The sequence below is a fragment of the Euprymna scolopes genome, chromosome 19 (assembly GCF_053919585.1).
Source record: "Euprymna scolopes isolate OS-2025 chromosome 19, ASM5391958v1, whole genome shotgun sequence".
In the NCBI taxonomy this organism is placed as follows: domain Eukaryota; kingdom Metazoa; phylum Mollusca; class Cephalopoda; order Sepiida; family Sepiolidae; genus Euprymna; species Euprymna scolopes.
Window position 1 is genome coordinate 124,233,514 of NC_136500.1, and position 22,998 is coordinate 124,256,511.

At 33.1% G+C, this 22,998-nt stretch overlaps 1 protein-coding gene across 1 annotated transcript in view; it reads left to right on the plus strand.

Annotated features, from left to right (window-relative positions):
* The window catches only part of LOC145239956 (dolichol kinase-like), an 89,466-nt gene that overhangs the window by 24,187 nt on the left and 42,281 nt on the right, over positions 1-22,998 (plus strand). Inside the window, exons 3-6 of the mRNA XM_080103542.1 lie at positions 2,286-2,373; positions 7,430-7,503; positions 18,926-19,114; positions 22,741-22,904. Of these exons, the coding sequence (XP_079959668.1) occupies positions 2,286-2,373; positions 7,430-7,503; positions 18,926-19,114; positions 22,741-22,904 (515 nt within the window). The remainder of the gene's footprint in view (positions 1-2,285; positions 2,374-7,429; positions 7,504-18,925; positions 19,115-22,740; positions 22,905-22,998) is intronic.

The window sequence follows — 22,998 nt, forward strand, 5'->3', positions numbered from 1 at the left end:
CCATAAAAGCAGGTTGCTAAGGGGGGGGGGCGTTTAAACCCGTGTAGAATGAAGATCGTCAGACTTTTCTGAACTTGTTTACATTGGATTTGAAGACTTGAAGACATTGTAGTCAGTTAAGAAGCGAGCCAGCAGAACCGTGTTCCATAGGCTGACAGTTCTAAGAAAGAAGCATTTAAACCTGTGTAAAGTAAACATCGGCAGGTTTTTCTGAACTTGTTTACATTGTACTTGAAGGCAACAATATTTTACTCGGTTAAGAAGCAAGCTAGTAGAAGCATGTTCCATAGGCAGGCATTCTAAGAAAGAAGCATTCAGACCCGTGTAAAGTAAACCTTGTCGTGCGACTAAGACGTTTCTGATTCAAAGATAATCAAACCAAACACCATGAATAAATATTTGAAAATATAAAGAACTTGAAGCATAAAACCCGTTTCCAAAATTACTGGATTTGGTATTAAATAACCAAAAAAGGGCCGATATGCCGTAAAACAAAACCACCAAATGAAACCAATCTTTATTTCAACTATAATTTCTTTATCAGAAAATAGATGTCTGGCGTCGAATGGTGTTGTGTTTGCCAATCTCAGAAAAGAACAACTTGAAAACTATGAATGTGCCAAGAGTGACAGGTATCATTCTCTGCTTCAACCTGAAGTAGGAGAGGAGCAATATTAAACGTTGTAAGTGTAAGGTTATCTAAGAGATTTCTCACAGGAGGTTAGCATAAATAGAAATAGGAATTTTCCAAAGAAGATTTACATCCTGACAGGAAGTGGACATGAAACAGAGCTTTAGAAGGAGTGCTACATCTTTGTACCCTTCTCTCACTGGCCTCTCTTCTCCTCCGACCTGAACCTGCGGATTATTTTATTTGGTCATACATCGAAAACATCACCAACATGACCTCCCACATCAAAATCAGCCTGATTGCCGCCGAGTATTCACCAAGCTTTCGCCGGCGCTTATGGAAAAGGTATGCTCCCAGTTCCGGACCCATATCAAGGCTGTGATTGAGGCTGAAGGCGTCTACATTGAATAGATGTCAGCTCTACTACATAATCAAGTTAGCTGAATTGATTTTTTTTTTTTTTTTTCAATAAAGTTTTAAAATAAACTGATGTTGTTTTCTTTCAGGCGACACTTTTATCATTCCACTCTGTAGAAGCTATTTACATCCACATACAATCTGAGTGTTTGTCGAATGTTGCATTGATGTGGTAATCATCAGCACAACTTCCAACAAAATACACCAGATAGTGTTCTCTTTTTCTTATTGAGTCCAAAATGACGATGGTACATTTTCTGTGGGTACCTGCAGAGATCATAACTTGGCACTGGGGATGAAAAACTCTTTGAAAGATAGATTTAAATTCCTGATAATGCTCTTCACCAAAATCAAGTCTCCTTTTATCCCTGCTGCTTGAGCAAGAATAGTTCTAGTTTTTGAAGCCACTTTTTGAAGTTTAGCGTGGAGAGACTTATCACCGTTCTGATTGTCAACTGCTGAACACACCCTAGGTGTACAATATCTTTTTGTAATTGAAAGCTAATGTATAACCCAAAAAAAAAAGAAAAGTTATTTGAAAGTTTTGTCGGTCATCGTCACAACCTCCTTTGGCAGTGTGTTCCATAAAGCAGAAAGACACACACAGAGAATACCGCCTTTCTTCTATTGTGTCTGTGGGTACCTACAGCTTGGCACTGGAGTGGAAAACTTCCTAAAAGATAAATTTAAATTCCTGTTGATGCTCTACACCAGAATCAAGTTTCCTTTTATCCTCTGCTGCTCTGTAACAGAGCCGCTGATGACAATGGGAGCAGCAGCAGCAGCCGTATAAAGATATGCAAATGACCAGTTGGTTGCGTGAAGTGACGTTATAGCAGAAATAAAATAGCCCATGTATTCGAAGAAGAGACATTTGAAACGTGATGAGAGAAACATGTGTTCGAGACACATGGGTGATGTCACAAGAGGGATAAGAAGTCGCATGCGACTGGAGAAGGAGAAATAAACTGTTTAAATATTTAGACAAAAATGTGTTGCTGGAAATACCAGATATAAATGCTAGATCTTGTTTTTGGAGCCATTTTTGTAGTTAAGTTAGTTAAAGTACTGTCACCATTCTGGTTGCCAATTATTGAACACGCTCCAAGTGTACAATATCTTTTTGTAATTGAGAGTAAGTGGATGCCATAAAATGACATTAGAAAGTTTTGTTGCCTTAAAAAAGATTGTAATGATTTAAAACATTTAATTTAAATATTTTTAAAATTTATTTCAGTTCTTTTATGTGCAGGATTTTGCTTTTGCCTGTTTTTTGAATGGTCATGGCTGAAAAACGAACATTTCACCGACAGAACATTTTTCAGGTAAGTCTGTTAAAACCTTCAGTTCAATATTTCTATTTTTTTTTAATGCTTCTGTTCAGCCATTTCTTTGTCTTTTATAATTTCATTGGATTTTATCTTCTATAATATAAATCTCAGCTGTCTGTTTGTGTGTGTGTGTTTGTATGTCTCACTAAAACTTTTGAAATCTAATTTGAATAAGAATGATGCCGGTACTGTGTTAAAGGACGGAAACTCTGATGCATAATATGTGAAATTCAGAACAACATGTTCATTTTTTCTACCTTAACGACCGCAGAATCTGATTGGGGAAGGGGGGGGGTCACATAAAAGCGTCTCTTTCTAAATGATTTCAACATCTGTATATGTATGAAACCATTCATCTCTTGAATACGTTAAATAACCCAAACATATAGGCCCTGTCAGTGGGGCATTAGAATACGCCGACTGCCCCCCTGCAGAGGGTAAAAGTCCCTCAATGGGAGTCCTGGATATGACCTTAAACTATATCCAGTGGTGAGGCCCCAGCTTGTGGGCTTTGGGGAGTGTGGAGCCACCCTTTAATTACCATTGCTCCCAGGTCCACTCTGACCCAAAGTGGTAGTACCTGTTAGGGTCCCAACTATGGGTTAAATAGAAACCGACGTGAAAACAACAAATATATTCTATTAAAAAAATTTTTTCTTCAAAATCTTTGGATTCGGCATTAAATAACCCGAAAAAGGTTGATATGCTGTAAAACAAAAACAACCAACCAACCAAACCTATAAAAGATGACTTCCATTTGTATAATAGACTAGCACGATTACTGGGATGTGAATAACAAAATAGAAGGAATAAAAATTGTAACATCTTTCTTCTTCTTCTCTAGCTCTCTGTATTTTTTTTTTTATGGAAATCACTTCAGACAAGACATGAAGCCACTTGATATAGGGAGCTAAAAAAAATACTACTTCAGGGTCAAAACTAGCCAATGATAAATGTTATATCCCAAGTAAATCCCAACACAAAAAACAGCAATTCTTCCCCCTTTGTCAGAAACATAGAACGTGAGGACTAAAGGACAACATAAGCGAAACAAAAGTTACAAGTTTTACTTTCTACTCTTTTCTCATCTATCTCTATCTCATTTTGCAATTGTTAAAAATCGGTTGCTTGTAGGTGTAAAGAAAAAAAAAGTGGTAGTAGTCAGGCAGGCTCAAACTGGTGACGCGAAGGCAGAAAAGAAAGTGAAAGAAAATCTGACGTCTTACCCCTACTCCATGACGCGACCGGAAGTGTAAAGCGTTCAAATTGTGGTCAATCAAAAATGGTGTTGCTTTTAAACTTCCCACAAAGATCATTTTTGATGTGGGGAAAAATCAGCTCCCCCCCCCCCCAAAAAAAAAGGAGCAATTCTGGCAGTTTCCAAATAAATGGTAATGGTCTCAGTAGGACCAAGGACGAATTACAGAACAGATACCACCCGGCTCAAGGGCCAGATGCCAGTCATTTTCATTCGATTAGTTTCGCTTTATTTATACGGAAAAGACAAAGAAAGAGCCGACACGATGATACGGTAGGAATTTTTTAAAACTTGATCAAAAAAATGAAAGAAACCATGTCCATTTGCGAATCTGAGATATTACGATCTAGGAAGTATTAGAAAACTTCTCGAGGAATCTAACCGACGCGAGGACCCCAATGCAAAAGCCTTTTGTGGACACATTTTGCCTTTTATATATTAGATACGTCTAAATATTGACCCACCCATCCTGACTATTTCTGGTGACACCCAAACAAAAGAATATTAAAAAAAAAAAATGCTTAAATTTTGTCCACAGCAATACTCTCAGCTTTCTGGGTGTGTTTTGTGTAGTCTTTAATTCTTAGCTGGATGCACAAACAGATACATGCACAAAGACATATAGACAGGCAGAGACATCAAAGACAAGATCATCAAACCAAATATTGTCTTCTGGTACAAACCTGAGAGGACTCTGCTCATCATTGATACAAACGTCCTGAATGACTGGCTTAAGTAGAACCAAACACGAAAAAATGATGAAATATCAGTACCTGAAGAATGACTTCAAAACAACATGATCTCTGAGAGGAAGAAACATTATACTAGTTGTGGTAGGGGAAACTGGCCTAATAATAAAAATCTCAAAAAAAAAAAAAAAAAAAAAACTTGGACATAATCTAAAGCAAAATATAAACAGCAACCCTTAAAGGGACAAGAACTATCCTTAAAAGAACTCTCGGGTATAAATTCAGTGCATAGTGAAATCAAGTGTTAGCCCCAACAAGGCCCCTTAGATGTCTTCAAATTAACTGCACTGAAATATTAAGAACTATCTAGAAAACATACATCAGCTATAAACAGGTAGTGTGGTGGTTTAGGATTAATTTGAAGATCCAGCATTATTTTATTTTTTTTTTTTTTTGCTCTGGTGCTTTATTGTAGACAGGAATAATCGTTTCTATTTTATTTATATAAAAAAAACAACTTTGTATAAAATGTGATCTGCATTTGCAGTGTACGGTAGGGATCTCCAAAATACGACCCACAGGCCAAATCCAGCCTGCAAAAATCTTTAATCTGGCCCACAAAGTTCTTATGGAGAACGTAAAAATATTCAGAAAAATTTTTTAAAAATGGAAATATGTGGAAATAGTGTGCTAGTTTTTATTATTCTCCAAAAACTGATTATAAAGAATGAGGTTTTTGAGACTCGGGTTCACTAAAAAAAATCTAATAAGGAAAACTGTATGAAACATGTTTAGGTTATTTTTTTGTTGTTGTTGTTGTTTTGGCTCATGTAGCTAATTGTCAGCAATATGGCTCCCCGTTTGAAAACTTTGGAAACTTCTGGTGTACAGCATAATTCAAGCAAAACAATGTTTAAAATGCACATCTATAGAAAACTTTTTTTTAAATAGAATCAGAACAGAATAGAATTCCCATTCCCCAAAAAATTAATAAGCATTAAAAAAAAAAAAGGAAAGAAAAATGAAATGAAACCTGAAAATCCTCAAAACTCCATGTTTAAATTAAATATTTCCTGGTTCCTTATTTAAATTTATTGTTATTATAATTGAACTATTTAAATTTATTATTATAATTGAACTATTTAAATTTATTGTTATTATAATTGAACTATTTAAATTTATTGTTATTATAATTGAACTATTTAAATTTATTGTTATTATAATTGAAATATTTAAATTTATTGTTATTATAATTGAAATATTTAAATTTATTGTTATTATAATTGAAATATTTAAATTTATTGTTACTATAATTGAAATATTTAATTTTATTGTTATTATAATTGAAATATTTAAATTTATTGTTATTATAATTGAAATATTTAAATTTATTGTTATTATAATTGAACTATTTAAATTTATTGTTATTATAATTGAAATATTTAAATTTATTGTTATTATAATTGAAATATTTAAATTTATTGTTATTATAATTGAAATATTTAAATTTATTGTTATTATAATTGAACTATTTAAATTTATTGTTATTATAATTGAAATATTTAAATTTATTGTTATTATAATTGAAATATTTAAATTTATTGTTATTATAATTGAAATATTTAAATTTATTGTTATTATAATTGAACTATTTAAATTTATTGTTATTATAATTGAAATATTTAAATTTATTGTTATTATAATTGAACTATTTAAATTTATTATTATAATTGAAATATTTAAATTTATTGTTATTATAATTGAACTATTTAAATTTATTGTTATTATAATTGAAATATTTAAATTTATTGTTATTATAATTGAAATATTTAAATTTATTGTTATTATAATTGAAATATTTAAATTTATTGTTATTATAATTGAAATATTTAAATTTATTGTTATTATAATTGAAATATTTAAATTTATTGTTATTATAATTGAAATATTTAAATTTATTGTTATTATAATTGAAATATTTAAATTTATTGTTATTATAATTGAAATATTTAAATTTATTGTTATTATAATTGAAATATTTAAATTTATTGTTATTATAATTGAAATATTTAAATTTATTGTTATTATAATTGAAATATTTAAATTTATTGTTATTATAATTGAAATATTTAAATTTATTGTTATTATAATTGAACTATTTAAATTTATTGTTATTATAATTGAACTATTTAAATTTATTGTTATTATAATTGAACTATTTAAATTTATTGTTATTATAATTGAAATATTTAAATTTATTGTTATTATAATTGAAATATTTAAATTTATTGTTATTATAATTGAAATATTTAAATTTATTGTTATTATAATTGAAATATTTAAATTTATTGTTATTATAATTGAAATATTTACCTAAACAGCCAATTGAGATTTATATTATTGACTAGCGAGGGGTACCCGGCGTTGCCCGGGTGTTTGTAGGTGTGTGTGAAAAAAAAAACAAAGCCTTGACGTGCATAGTAAAATGTGAAAAGAAACAGGTGCCCGTTTTTTACAAGTTCAAAAAAAAACGAAGCCTCGACGCGCAGTTGGAAAATAGTAAAGTGTGAAAAAGAAGGTGCGCGTTTTTGACGTGACCGCGATAGCTATTCAGCAGTTAGCATTTTGTGCGGGACAGTTTTTAATGAGGTGAATAAATCGGTTTGTTTGTTTTTAAAAATCTGCTCCCTGTTTATTAGGGGGAGCGTCTTGTCTTGAAATGAAAGCTACCATCTGATATGACGAAGTCGACATTGACCAAACGTTACTTAGCTCTCTAGAGACCACTGGCTTTCGGCCAGTAATTAGTCGAGGTTTGCTTTTTTTTATACCAAAAACCGAATGTAACGCGTGCCGATCAGAACATGTCGAATAATTAACGTTTGAAAATCAATAAAATTAAATAGACAGGCGAGCTCCGTAGTTAACTGTGAGATATTACAATTTATAGATGATATAAAAAGTTTTAAGAAGTTGTGAACCGAGCGACCGCTTCTCTGAAAGAAGTCTTTTGTAGACATACACAAAAAGCGAACATACATACACACATTTTCGCTTTTATATATATAGATAATTAACCCTTCCCTTTTTCTTCCTCTTTCAGACCCCGCGCGAAACCGGCTTTTTGGACGATGCTCCTGTTTCCGATCACACTGTTCTCTCTGCTTACTTCTCCAGGTATTCATACGCATCTTTTTTTATGCACATCCATCTTTATATGTACATTTTTTTTATACACATTAGTTTTTTGAATGAATAATTTTTTTTTTATACACATTAGTTTTTTAAATGAATAATTTTTTTTTAAACACATTAGTTTTTTAAATGAATAATTTTTTTTTTAAACACATTTTTTTAAATGAATAATTTTTTTTTAAACATTAGTTTTTTAAATGAATACTTGTTTTTTTAAACACATTTTTTTAAATGAATAATTTTTTTTTAAACACATTAGTTTTTTAAATGAATACTTGTTTTTAAAACATTAGTTTTTTAAATGAATACTTGTTTTTTTAAACACATTATTTTTTTAAATGAATAATTTTTTTAAACACATTAGTTTTTTAAATGAATACTTTTTTTTAAAACACATTAGTTTTTTAAATGAATTATTTTTTTTAAAACACATTAGTTTTTTAAATGAATAATTTTTTAAACACATTAGTTTTTTAAATGAATACTTTTTTTAAACACATTAGTTTTTTAAATGAATTTTTTTTTAAACACATCAGTTTTTTAAATGAATTTTTTTTAAACACATCAGTTTTTTAAATGAATTTCTTTTTAAAACACATTAGTTTTTTAAATGAATTTTTTTTTTAAACACATTAGTTTTTTAAATGAATAATTTTTTAAACACATTATTTTTTTAAATGAATACTTTTTTTAAAACACATTAGTTTTTTAAATGAATAATTTTTTTTTAAACACATTAGTTTTTTAAATGAATTTGTTTTTTTAAGCAACTGAGGAAAAGCATCCGATCATTTTCTAAATGATCTGATATTTATGGTTACAATGATGGCCATGCATTCTTACATATTTTTGCATTTTGATAAAACTTATGTGGTTTTTATTTTACTTGTTATATGACACACATTGCCACAAGATTGCTTCCTTAAGCACTAGGACGTGATCATCTTTAAATTCAGTATCAATAAATAATAATACCAAACTGACAGTGTTAATACCATATACATATGCATTTCAACACACACACATACATGTACAAACTGAATATCCCATGTAATAGCATATCTTGGGAACATATACCGGAAACAACAGTTGGAAATAAGTCATGCACCACCCACTATGACTACGAAATTCCTACAACTACATACCTAGAAAATGGAGCTATTAAGCCTGACATAGTGATATAAGACAAGGGGGATAATGCAGCAACCCTAGTGTAAGTAATCGTCCTTAATGATGCTGGCCTCAACAGAGCAGAGAGGGAGAAAATAACAAAATACCAACGACTTATGTACGACACGAAAAGAAACTGGAATCGAGTGTCAATCATTCAAGTCATTATAGGAGCAACCGAGCTAATGAAAAAGAATTTCCAAGACTATCTGGCGAATATACCCATGAACCAAGTGCAGGAGAAATACAAACAATTGCACTTAAAGAGACCGTTAGAATCTTAAAAAGATCTCTCGGTTGGAGTGACTAAACTAATGGGAGAATGTTTGTCATCCAGTAGAATGCTCCATCCTCAAGAAAATTAAAAGATGAGAGGACTTGAATGCCTACTAGACACTATCCTCGAGTGTCTAGGGCCTCTCTGTACAGGGGTTTGTCAGAACAACCTGACATGAGAATACTTTTCTCTAGAAGTAAACCATCACCAAATATTCCAAATCACTTAGTATTTGCAGTCCAAATATTAAGCTCTCCTCAGTTTTGTTAACCAATGCTAGCTTTTACGAGGAATGGTGCACCTTCTCCAAGTGATGTTACCTCGAGTAATAACACTAAAATCGTTACTCAACCAGACCAGATGAATTCTTGTTCTGAAATCCAGTTAGACCAAAAGACTGAAACGAAAGATATACTACAACGTATAAAAATGGTCAATTGAAGAGGGGAAAATTATGTTCCCAACTTCTTTAATAACTCAGTGTTTGAAAGATAAAGAACTTTAATGGAACACTCGAATATCTATGTATCTCATATAGTTCAAGTGTTAGCCGCAGATGGAGGGCCCGTTGATTTCTGTGAACTTCGACTGATGTAAAATGAAACCATAAAAGAGATGTACATGTGTGCATTCATTTCTAGTGTGAGGCACCTAACATCCAACTGTAAGGTTCTGTACGACATGACACGATGGAGTGTGTAAATATCTCCACTGGATGATCTGTAAAGTTTAATATCGAACGCAGCAGCAAGTCCTGGAAATATATGCCATAAAAGAACAATTGGAAATAAGCCATACACTGTCCACTATGACTATGCAACCCCTTCAGCTACGTACCTAGAAAACGGAGCTATAAAATCTGACGTAGTGATACGAGACAAGGAGGAGAAAGAAGCAACCTTAGTAAAAGTTAGTGTCCCCAATGATGCTAGCTAAAACAGTTGAGAAGGAAAAGATAACAAAATACCAAGATCTTATGCATGACATGAAAAGAAACTGGAATCTTAGGAAGATTTCTATCATTTCAGTAATTATAAGAGCAACTGGACTCATGAAAAAAAAATTCAGAAACTACCTGGCAAATATACCTGGTTAACCAAGTGCATTCAAAAGGGATGGACAGAATCTTAAAAAGACCTGTCAGTTGGAATATCTGAGGGCGCAGGTGAATATTTGGCATCCAGTAGGATGCCCCATCCTCAGATTTAATAAACTAGTAAGAAATCTTTTAAAAAAATGTTGCATTCTAGTCTTTTTTTTATTTATTTTTTTTTGTAATGTTTTTTCTCTTCATTCCTTCTTCTGCTGGCTTATTGACACGTTTTAAATTTATTATCTAATGCAGTTAAGGATGCATAGCTTGGGATCTTTTTATATCTACATTTTGTATTCTATGCCTGCACTCCCATTGTCATGATTTAAAATTATTCTGTTCAGGAAAATGAGAAATCATGTTTTATTTCTTCATACAAGTGCTATATCAAACCGTCATTATATTCTTCATACAAGTGCTATATCAAACCGTCATTATATTCTTCGTACAAGTGCTATATCAAACCGTCATTATATTCTTCGTACAAGTGCTATATCAAACCGTCATTATATTCTTCGTACAAGTGCTACATCAAACCGTCATTATATTCTTCGTACAAGTGCTATATCAAACCGTCATTATATTCTTCATACAAGTGCTATATCAAACCGTCATTATATTCTTCGTACAAGTGCTATATCAAACCGTCATTATATTCTTCGTACAAGTGCTATATCAAACCGTCATTATATTCTTCGTACAAGTGCTATATCAAACCGTCATTATATTCTTCATACAAGTGCTATATCAAACCGTCATTATATTCTTCATACAAGTGCTATATCAAACCGTCATTATATTCTTCGTACAAGTGCTATATCAAACCGTCATTATATTCATCGTACAAGTGCTATATCAAACCGTCATTATATTCTTCGTACAAGTGCTATATCAAACCGTCATTATATTCTTCATACAAGTGCTATATCAAACCGTCATTATATTCTTCATACAAGTGCTATATCAAACCGTCATTATATTCTTCGTACAAGTGCTATATCAAACCGTCATTATATTCTTCATACAAGTGCTATATCAAACCGTCATTATATTCTTCATACAAGTGCTATATCAAACCGTCATTATATTCTTCGTACAAGTGCTATATCAAACCGTCATTATATTCTTCGTACAAGTGCTATATCAAACCGTCATTATATTCTTCGTACAAGTGCTATATCAAACCGTCATTATATTCTTCGTACAAGTGCTATATCAAACCGTCATTATATTCTTCATACAAGTGCTATATCAAACCGTCATTATATTCTTCGTACAAGTGCTATATCAAACCGTCATTATATTCTTCGTACAATTGCTATATCAAACCGTCATTATATTCTTCGTACAAGTGCTATATCAAACCGTAATTATATTCTTCGTACAAGTGCTATATCAAACCGTCATTATATTCTTCGTACAGGTGCTACATCAAACCGTCATTATATTCTTCGTACAAGTGCTATATCAAACCGTCATTATATTCTTCGTACAAGTGCTATATCAAACCGTCATTATATTCTTCGTACAATTGCTATATCAAACCGTCATTATATTCTTCATACAAGTGCTATATCAAACCGTCATTATATTCTTCATACAAGTGCTATATCAAACCGTCATTATATTCTTCGTACAAGTGCTATATCAAACCGTCATTATATTCTTCGTACAATGTCTATATCAAACCGTCATTATATTCTTCGTACAAGTGCTATATCAAACCGTCATTATATTCTTCATACAAGTGCTATATCAAACCGTCATTATATTCTTCGTACAAGTGCTATATCAAACCGTCATTATATTCTTCGTACAAGTGCTATATCAAACCGTCATTATATTCTTCGTACAAGTGCTACATCAAACCGTCATTATATTCTTCGTACAAGTGCTATATCAAACCGTCATTATATTCTTCATACAAGTGCTATATCAAACCGTCATTATATTCTTCGTACAAGTGCTATATCAAACCGTCATTATATTCTTCGTACAAGTGCTATATCAAACCGTCATTATATTCTTCGTACAAGTGCTATATCAAACCGTCATTATATTCTTCGTACAAGTGCTATATCAAACCGTCATTATATTCTTCATACAAGTGCTATATCAAACCGTCATTATATTCTTCATACAAGTGCTATATCAAACCGTCATTATATTCTTCGTACAAGTGCTATATCAAACCGTCATTATATTCTTCGTACAAGTGCTATATCAAACCGTCATTATATTCTTCGTACAAGTGCTATATCAAACCGTCATTATATTCTTCATACAAGTGCTATATCAAACCGTCATTATATTCTTCATACAAGTGCTATATCAAACCGTCATTATATTCTTCGTACAAGTGCTATATCAAACCGTCATTATATTCTTCATACAAGTGCTATATCAAACCGTCATTATATTCTTCATACAAGTGCTATATCAAACCGTCATTATATTCTTCGTACAAGTGCTATATCAAACCGTCATTATATTCTTCGTACAAGTGCTATATCAAACCGTCATTATATTCTTCGTACAAGTGCTATATCAAACCGTCATTATATTCTTCGTACAAGTGCTATATCAAACCGTCATTATATTCTTCGTACAAGTGCTATATCAAACCGTCATTATATTCTTCGTACAAGTGCTATATCAAACCGTCATTATATTCTTCGTACAAGTGCTATATCAAACCGTCATTATATTCTTCGTACAATTGCTATATCAAACCGTCATTATATTCTTCGTACAAGTGCTATATCAAACCGTCATTATATTCTTCGTACAAGTGCTATATCAAACCGTCATTATATTCTTCGTACAGGTGCTACATCAAACCGTCATTATATTCTTCGTACAAGTGCTATATCAAACCGTCATTATATTCTTCGTACAAGTGCTATATCAAACCGTCATTATATTCTTCATACAAGTGCTATATCAAACCGTCATTATATTCTTCATACAAGTGCTATATCAAACCGTCATTATATTCTTCGTACAAGTGCTATATCAAACCGTCATTATATTCTTCGTACAATGTCTATATCAAACCGTCATTATATTCTTCGTACAAGTGCTATATCAAACCGTCATTATATTCTTCATACAAGTGCTATATCAAACCGTCATTATATTCTTCATACAAGTGCTATATCAAACCGTCATTATATTCTTCGTACAAGTGCTACATCAAACCGTCATTATATTCTTCGTACAAGTGCTACATCAAACCGTCATTATATTCTTCGTACAAGTGCTATATCAAACCGTCATTATATTCTTCGTACAAGTGCTATATCAAACCGTCATTATATTCTTCGTACAAGTGCTATATCAAACCGTCATTATATTCTTCATACAAGTGCTATATCAAACCGTCATTATATTCTTCGTACAAGTGCTATATCAAACCGTCATTATATTCTTCATACAAGTGCTATATCAAACCGTCATTATATTCTTCGTACAATGTCTATATCAAACCGTCATTATATTCTTCGTACAAGTGCTATATCAAACCGTCATTATATTCTTCGTACAATGTCTATATCAAACCGTCATTATATTCTTCGTACAAGTGCTATATCAAACCGTCATCGGCTGCCAACTAAGGATACCAACAGTTTCAGTGGATGTAGTAGTTCTGCCACCCTTGGCACCACTGGCAGTTTTGGCCACTCGACAGGATATTTTATTTTTTACTTTTGTTCATCCCAAACAAAGCATATGGCCACTTGGACGTAAGGGTTACCATTTGGAATATGTGTTTAAGAGGAAACTGTGCAAAGTTAAGCAGTGAGATGTCTGTTCACATTACATTTAAATTTCTGTGGGTTAGTGCAATCAAGGAAACAGGAAAACGAAGGGAATTCCAAAGTTTAGCAGCCAGAGGGAAGAAACTTTTATAGTAGGTTTTCCAGCAGCTAGGGCCTCAAACGTGAAGGGGTGGGATTTTGCTGCTTGCTGGGTTAGTCAGGAGTATGTACGCTGAGGAGGCACAAGTGCTATGAGTTCATCAGAACACATTTCATCAAAGTACTTGTCAAACGGGCACAGGGATGCAACATTGCAGTGATGGGACAGAGATTGGAGCTTGATTGATAGTTTGGGATCTAGTAACTTTTTTGAACTCTGTATGTTGTGAGGTGGCCACCCTATGGATAATAATAAACTCTTCTACTTACTATAAAGACCAGGAGAATATGTTTCCTGGCATTAGCACACAAGTTACACACACTTAGCAGTCGGACTGCCATATACCTACACACTTCATTTGTTGTTTACTTTTCTGTTCAATATATTTTGTGGTTATAGTCAGTTAACATACTTCCTAACTTCCGGCGTGGCTGCTACCGAAAGCGGTGACAAGGCAAATCAGTTCATTCACTTTAATTGTTCTTCAGTATTGGTTTTGTGAAGCGATTTTTTTTTTTTTTTTTTTTTTTTTTTTTTTTTAATAAAATATAAGAAAAAGACATCTCAACAAAAATAACCTTCTTAGTGACACTCAATATGGTTTCCGTTCTGCTAGATCTACAGCAGATGTGCTTACAGTTATATCTCATAGGATTAGCAAATCTCTCGACGGAGGCAACCTTTCTAGGGCAATTGCTCTTGACATATCTAAGGCCTTTGATAGGGTATGGCATAATGGTTTACTTCATAAGATCTCTAGCTATGGTATGGCTGGAAATGTCTTCTCAATTATTAAATCATTTCTTTCTGATAGGTTCATAAGAGTAGTAGTTGAGGGGCAAAAATCAGAAGCTCACAGTATTAATGCCGGTGTCCCTCAGGGGTCCATCCTGGGCCCAACTCTTTTCCTGATCTACATTAATGATCTTCCAAATCACATCTTTACATCATTTGTAGACATCTATGCTGACGACACTACCATTTATGGTAGCACATCTAAGACACTAAACGACCAAGTTCTCTCCAATTCTCTCTCCTCTGATCTTGAGCACGTAGTACAATGGGGTAAAGAATGGCTGGTTACTTTTAATGCATCTAAAACCAAGCTTCTCTCTTTACATCATCAACATTCTGATCCACATCTGACATCAATTGAAATGAATGGCTCTCGTCTTCAGGAGGCCTCAAGTTTTGACAAACTTCTTGGCTTGACCATTACTCCTGATCTTAAATGGAACACGTCTGTTGCCAAGGCCGCTGGAAAAATGGTGGGATCTTTCTATCGATCCGGTAGATATCTCACTGCTGATGCTATTCTCTATCTATATAAGAGCCAGGTACGTCCAAGGATGGAATACTGTTGCCACATCTGGGCAGGAGCTGCTAGAAAGGACTTGGCCTGCCTTGATAGAGTTCGAAATAGACTTCGTAGCCTCGTAGGAGATGTCCTTTTCTCTTCCTTACAACCTTTATCCCACAGAAGAGATGTTGCGAGTTTGTCTCTGATGTATCGTTATTTTCATGGAAAGTGTTCGAATGAGCTTCAATCTATGGTCCCCCCTCGCCAAACTTTCACAAGAAACACTCGTCTAGCTGTAAACACTATCAATAATTCCCCCCACTCTTTATCTGTGCCTAAACCTAAACGTAGATTCCATGAACAAAGCTTTTTTCTTAGAACTGCACGCCTGTGGAATTGTCTTCCGTTTTCCTGCTTTCCGGCTGACTACAATATGGTTGTCTTCAAGTCTAACGTAAATAAGTTCTTGATGAGCCGTTCCATATAAGTTATCAACTTTACCAAATTTTCATTACTAATGATTACTGTAATGTCCAATTTCTACTGTACACTCTTTAACCCTTATCCTTGAGTGGCCTCTTGGCCTTGATAATGTGGTGATGCCTATGTAAAAAAAAAAAAAAAAAAAAGACATTATTGGAAAGTACACAATAAAAATTTTAAAAATCATACAGATAAAAATAAGACAATTAATCTTTATTTGCACTTTTGATAAGAAAAATTTTAAAAAATAAGTTTTTATTTGATTTGAAATTTTATAAAAAAAATGTTTATGAAATTATATAAAAAATTATTGAAATCAAAATAAAAAAAATTACAAACATCATAAAAAAGAAGAAAAAAAACGTATCCAATACATAATATTCCCGAAATAGTTTTACGTTTGTTTTTCAATAATTCTTTTAAAAAAATAAAACTAATTTCAATAATTCTTGATTAAATTTTTCAATGGTTATTAAATAAAGAAAAGAATGATTGGAAAAACGTATTAAAAAGAGAGTACATACACAGGGGAGATAGTGAAGGAAAAAGCGAAGGAACTGATTTGCCTTGTCACCATTTCTGATTGCGTTACACCGGCAGTTAGGAAGTAACTGATTTTCCATTAAATATTGAATTGTTTTTTTTTTGTTTTTTTTTTTTTTCGCCCCTTATGGGACCACATATACTAAGAATGAGAGAGTAGTTGTGTTATTTATTTTTGTATTGTCTTTTCCATTGCTAAAACATTTGTTTTGATAGCATATTATGGTGATTTATGTTGTCACTTTAACTTGAGAGCCTTCACAATATTTCCTATTTTATTTATATGATCCAAATGTTTTTGATGAAATCCAACTTGACACCTTTTGATGACGACACTTAGCGAACGGGCAGTTGTGCCTATTCAAGGTAGGAAAGACGTGTATGTATTATTTAATTGGAATTCATTATTGAGATGAGTATTATTTAATTTATTTATTTATTGCGGACTATTATCCTCATCTTTCTTTGATGTTGTTTCACGACGTTTCGGCCAACTATTCCTTTGGCCTTCGTCAGGTGGTAACCGCGACGGGATAGAAACTCTGAATCTCCTAACTGCATCCTTAGCAATTACTGCCTTCCATAGTTGTTGTCATCTCACCACATTTTGGCCAAGTAAGACTCTGGCGGGCTTTTTGGGTAGGATTGAAACCGCTATCTTCAGACAATTCTCACCTGGAACCGTAGAGATTCAACGTCTCTATCAACTGCGCCACGGGCCCTGAAGTTCCTATCCCGTCGCAGTTACCACCTGACGAAGGCCAGAGGAATAGTTGGCCGAAACGTCATGAAAAAACAACTAAGAAAGATGAGGATAATAGTCCGCAATAAATAAATTAGGAAAGACGTGGTTGACCGTTCAATGCAATTACGGCACCTGACTTTGATTCTTTTCTTTGCATTTGGCTTAAAGAGATTTTTTTTTTTTTTTTTACACAGTGATCACCACGTATCAAGGCTCGGAAGCCACTCAGGGATAAGGGTTATTGCAAGTACATTACGTTAGTGTGGAGATTTGATGAAGTGTTTAATTAAGGGGGCGGTTCATTGGGAATTTGTTAACATTGGACTTGAAGACATCCAAGTTGTAGTCCGAAGGGAAGCAGGCAGACGGAACAGAGTTCCACAGGCGTACAGTTCTAAGAAAGAAGCTTTGTTCATGGAATCCGCGTTTTGATTTAGGCACAGATATAGAGTGGGGGAAATTTTTCACAGTGGATTCAGCTAGACGGGTGTTTTTCGTGAAAGATTGGCGAGGGGGGACCAGAGATTGGAGTTCAGACGAGCACCTGCCATGGAAATAACGATAAAACAAGGATAGGCTCGCAACGTCTCTTCTGTGGGAGAGAGGTTGCAGGGTAGAGAAAAGGGCATCCCCCACTAAGCCACAAAGACTATTTTGTACTCTGTCAAGGCAGGATAGGCTGTTTTTAGCAGCTCCTGCCCAGATATGGCAACAGTATTCCATTTATAGCAATTTGCCTTTCGTTCATGTGCCTACTCGATGTTTTCCTCTCGGAGGACAATTAACTCCACTAGAAGAATAGATCTTGGATATAATCTTAATACGTTCGGTGATTAGGCTTCACTTGGGGGATGTGGGGTTGCACCTTAATTATCATTGCTCTCAGGTCCACTTTGGTCTGAAATGATAATGCCTGTTAGGGCATCTGGTGCTAACAGATCAGACTGTCTGAAGATACTGGCTTCCAGACCAATAAATGCACCAAACATTGATGTTATTGTTTCTTTTTTCCTTTCGCTTTGAAAAACTCAATCATATTCTGCAAATCAAAGACAAACTTTTCTACAAAACAAGCAAACCAAACAATATAAATAAATATTTAAAGATATAAAGAACTTGAAGCATAAAAACTTTTACAAAATTACTGGATTCAATTAGAATACATTTCCTGTGGTCAGACCACACCACAATGTTGGTATTGATTGGTTTGAAGGTTTTTTATTATAAAGTGTAGCCATGTGGACAGATCTACTGACATTCTCCAGTCAATTTCTCCAGTCAAGGATTTCATGTTAATGCTATCTATAATACAAATCTCACCTGTCTGTTTAAATGTATGTATATATGTATGTTTGTATGTCTGCCTAAAACTTTCGACAGAGATGACGGATTTTGACAAAATTGGAATCGTTTTGAAGCTCGACCCTTCGGACGACAAATATCGAAAAATTGGCTAAAAACATTAATTCCTTAACCTTCAACTGGGCACTTTTCTAGGAGGAGGAGGGGGGTCACTTTTTCACTGATATTTTCTGAAAGTCATCCTCTCTTTTCAATTGACTAGACTAAATTTAAACCTTCACCACTTCCGGTTTGGTAAGGGACACAACGGCAAAGACGTCACATTTTTTTTTTTCCACGTTCTCTTCCTCTTTTGTGGTACGGGTTCGAGCCTACCTGCCTACTACCACTTTTTTTTTTTTTTTTTTGTCAACAAACAACTCCAAACATCCAGGCAATGCCGGGCAACCATACTAGTCTATAACTATAAAAGACCGACCTTATGAATAAATATTTGCATGATTTAGAATTTAGAACCAAAAAATTCAACAATTGTTTATTTGTGCATTTTTTTTTTTTTTTTTTTATTAGTGTCGGACAAAATTGCTGCACACTTGATCTTTCAAGCAGGACTACTTCTTGTACAGCCGCTTTCACTTGCTGGAATACTTTGTTGGTCGCAGACTAAAGATACGCAAAAGCTATGCAGAAGGTTTTGTGTACAAACAGCTTTACTAGAAATTCCGCTTGTGTTCCTTCTAAGTATTCTCACTGGACTTGGTAAGTTTTTGACTTTGGTTCATAATTAAATAAGTTTACATATATTTATATATGTTATATATATATATATATATATATATATATATATATATATATATATATATATATATACGTTTATATTTATACTAGTGAGGGGTACCTGGCGTTGCCCGGGTGTTTGGAGGTGTAAAAGAAAAAAGTTTTAGTAGGAAAGTAGGATTGAACCCCAAAGCCTGGACGTGCAGGTGGAAATGAAAGGGAAAAAAAGCCAGACATCTAACCGTCTCGGCCACGAGGGAAAGGAACTGGGAAGGGCGTTAAGTGAATGTTTATGAAGCGAAATAAATAGGTGCGAGGAAGTGGTGTGGTGTCTGACCTAGTTTTGCGCTGCAAGCCAGAGCATTCGCTTTTCGAAGCGGCGAGCTGGTAAAAGTTGGGCAAATTAAATACACATGTGACCCCTGTTTGTAAGTTTAAACATGATATAAAAAGTTTACAGAAGGAGTAAGCCGACCGATCGCTTCTCGGAAAAAAGCCTTTCGCGGATACACACAAAAAGGGAACATACATACATACATACATACATTTTCGCTTTTATATTTATATATGTTTATATATATATACATGTTTAGATATATACATGTTTAGATATATACATGTTTAGATATATACATGTTTAGATATATACATGTTTGTATAATTGCTTGCATTTGATTTGCTCTTGGATTTCTCACCATCAATGTGTTTAGATAAGAATTTTGGTGCATTATCTTGAAAAACCAAAAATAAAGAACATCTTTATGGTGTACCTACTCGAGATGGAAAGAAAATATCATACTCCAAAAATTATGTAAATTGATCAGGTAGTTTTATTTAGAAAAAAGAAAAGAAATTTTCATGGCTAAACAATCGACGCTTTCTTGGCATCATTTTTGCAGCACAAGGGAGATAATTTCAAACAATTGAAATTTTGACATGATTTTAGAAAACAATTCCTACAATAGGGAGGGGGGAAAACTCAAATTAGCTCAAAACTGATTTTCTAAAGCTACTTTATCAATTTATATAATTTTTGGTGTACAATATTTTTGTTCTATTATGGGTATTTAGATCATAAAAGATTTTTCTTTAGTTTTGTTTTTTCATGCGGGTATGTACAAGTGCTGGAATTTTTATTTAGATAATTTAGTTGAACTGTGAAAATGTACAGAGCGTTTATTGTATTGCTAGAAGATGTATCCGGCATTAAACATGTTTAAATTCCTTTAAAAAAAAAAATTGAAAAAAAAAAAAAAAACTGAGACATGATCATACGAGTAATATCATTTTCTTGTAAAAAAAAAAAAAAAAAAAAAAAAAAAATACTCGAGCTGAGAGTGAAACCGAAACCTAAAGACAATGAGTCAAGTACGATAACCATTAGGCCAGCTTGACACGATCTTTAAAAAATGTTTACAATTCTATTTATTCTTAACGATTTGTGAACGTGCAGTCATGAAACAGCAAACAGATAAAATTCCAATTACTTCCCGTACGAATTTTTCAATTTTGACCCTTTTAGCAGCCCTTTTTTTCGGATGAAAACCAATTAAAAAGTTTTTCACATGTCTGAATACCCTATATACCAGATTTCAAGTCTATAGATCAAAAATTTGTTGAGTATATAGGTTGAGAAGTGTCCTCATACGCACACACGTTATCACTTTTATAGATATTCTCATTCTCAGATATTATTTTCACTGTTGTGACAATAGTGAAAGAGGGGAACAGTAGTCTGAATAATATGAATAATACAAATTATGGTATTTGTGCATCTATGTTACCGTGCTGAAATAATGTTATCTATAATATAAATCTCACCTGTCTGCTTAAATGTATGTATGCATGTATGTCTACCTAAAACTTTCAACATAGGTGACGGATTTTCACGAGATCAGTATCGTTTTGGAGTCGTCCCTTCGGATAACAAATATAAAAAAAATTGGCCAAAAACATTAATTCTTTCACCCTCAACTTGGCACTTTTTTTACAAGGAGGGGGTCGCTTTTTTCACCAATATTTTCGAAAGTCATCCCCTCTTTTTGATTGACTAGCCTTAATTTAAACCTTCACCACTTCCTGTTTGGTGATGGACACACCAGCAAAGACGTCACGTTTTTTTTTGTTTATTTTTGTTTATTTTTGTTTGTTTTGTTTTTTGTTTGTTTTTTTTATTGTTTGTTTTTTTTTTTGTGTTATTTTCCTCCTTCGCGGTTAGGGTTCGACCTCTCCTGTTTACTACCACTTTTTTTTTTTTTTTTTTTTGCTCACCACACATCTCCAAACACCCGTGCAATGTCGGGCATGCAGGCTAGTTATTTAGAAATCCATTCTTAACATGAGGAGCGGAAGGGTTTTTAGAAATATTCTGTACTTTCACCTTGCAATTTAGTAAACAAATATATTAAAAAAAAAATGAATTTAACTTAAGAATACTATTTAAAAAATAGCGCGGTAACATAGATGCATAAGCACTCAAATTATGAATCCTCATCAAAAAAATTAAGAAATTGAGCATTTGTTGTATTAAAATAAAATTTTAATATTGTTAAACTTTTTGATAAATTGTTTAAATATTTGTAGTTTTTAAATAACCTTTTTTTTTTTTTACTACTGAGTCATCCGAACTCTATGAAAAAATCACAAAAAAAACCCCCAGCAAACATGATGTAAAAAGAAGAAAAAGTAAAATAAAAAGAAATGTGTTTAAAAAATCTTTAAAAAAATATAAAATGTTTTGGTAGGTAGGTAGGATTGAACCCGGAACATTGAGGCGAAAAACTTGATAACTTACCGCTCACCTATGAAAGGAAAGTAACTAAAAACAATTTCATTTTAACATACAAGTGGCAGGTGCATGGCGTATTTAATTAGGTCAAAGGAAATTAAATTCCGCACTTAATTTTAACTGCGGGGCAGTTCTTTTGGGTTTGTTTTTTACCCAACTTTGTCTGGTTTTGTTTCCAAAACGGGTTGGGGAAAACCAGCTCCCCTTTATTAGGGGAGTGTCCAAATGAAAGCAATTGTCTGATATGACGGTTTTCACCGACATTGACCAAACGTCCATTGCTCTCTAGATGCTCCCAGCCCGTAGGCTGAGGACTGCTCTTTAGTTTCACATTAGTTTCGCTTTTATACGAAAAAGCCAAACCAACACGTGAGAAGCCGAAATAGCAATAATTTTGTAAAAGTCGACGTAAATAAATCTAGCCGCAACGCACGTTTGCAATTTGTACATATTATGATCTACATAGTATATGAGAAGCGATAGAACCCCCCCCCCCCCCGAGAACCCCGGTGAAAAATGCCTTTCTTGGACGTACAAAAACTTGCGTGCCTATTTTGCCTTTTATATATATATATATATATATATATATATAGATAGATTATAGTTACGAGTTGTTGATTAAATTTCTACTCGATAATATTTCCTAATTTTTGATGTTCTTACTTTAAATGCAATTTTCACTTGTGCCCAAATACTGTATAGGCACCAATATTTTAAATGCTCACAAATATTTAAAGTAAGGAATACAGTGTTTATTTTCTTCAAAATTTTTTTTCTTTTCAAAATCTTTTTCTTTTTCTTTTTTTTTTTTTTTTAACAGATTTCTTAGCATGTGTAAGCTTGGTTTTAATGGCTATTGGTCACCTGTATACGCTACAAGGCCTCATGTTCTCTTTGTCACAGACATTTACCTTCGGAGAACTCACTTTGGTTTCTCAAATTATGGTATTTTTCACACGCAGAAGTTGCAGCATAATTTTGCAGGTATGATTTCATATATTCAGAAGTTTACGATTCGGTTTTCACCAAATAACGACCATCACGCATATTTTTATTTTGATATAAATTGAATACTTTT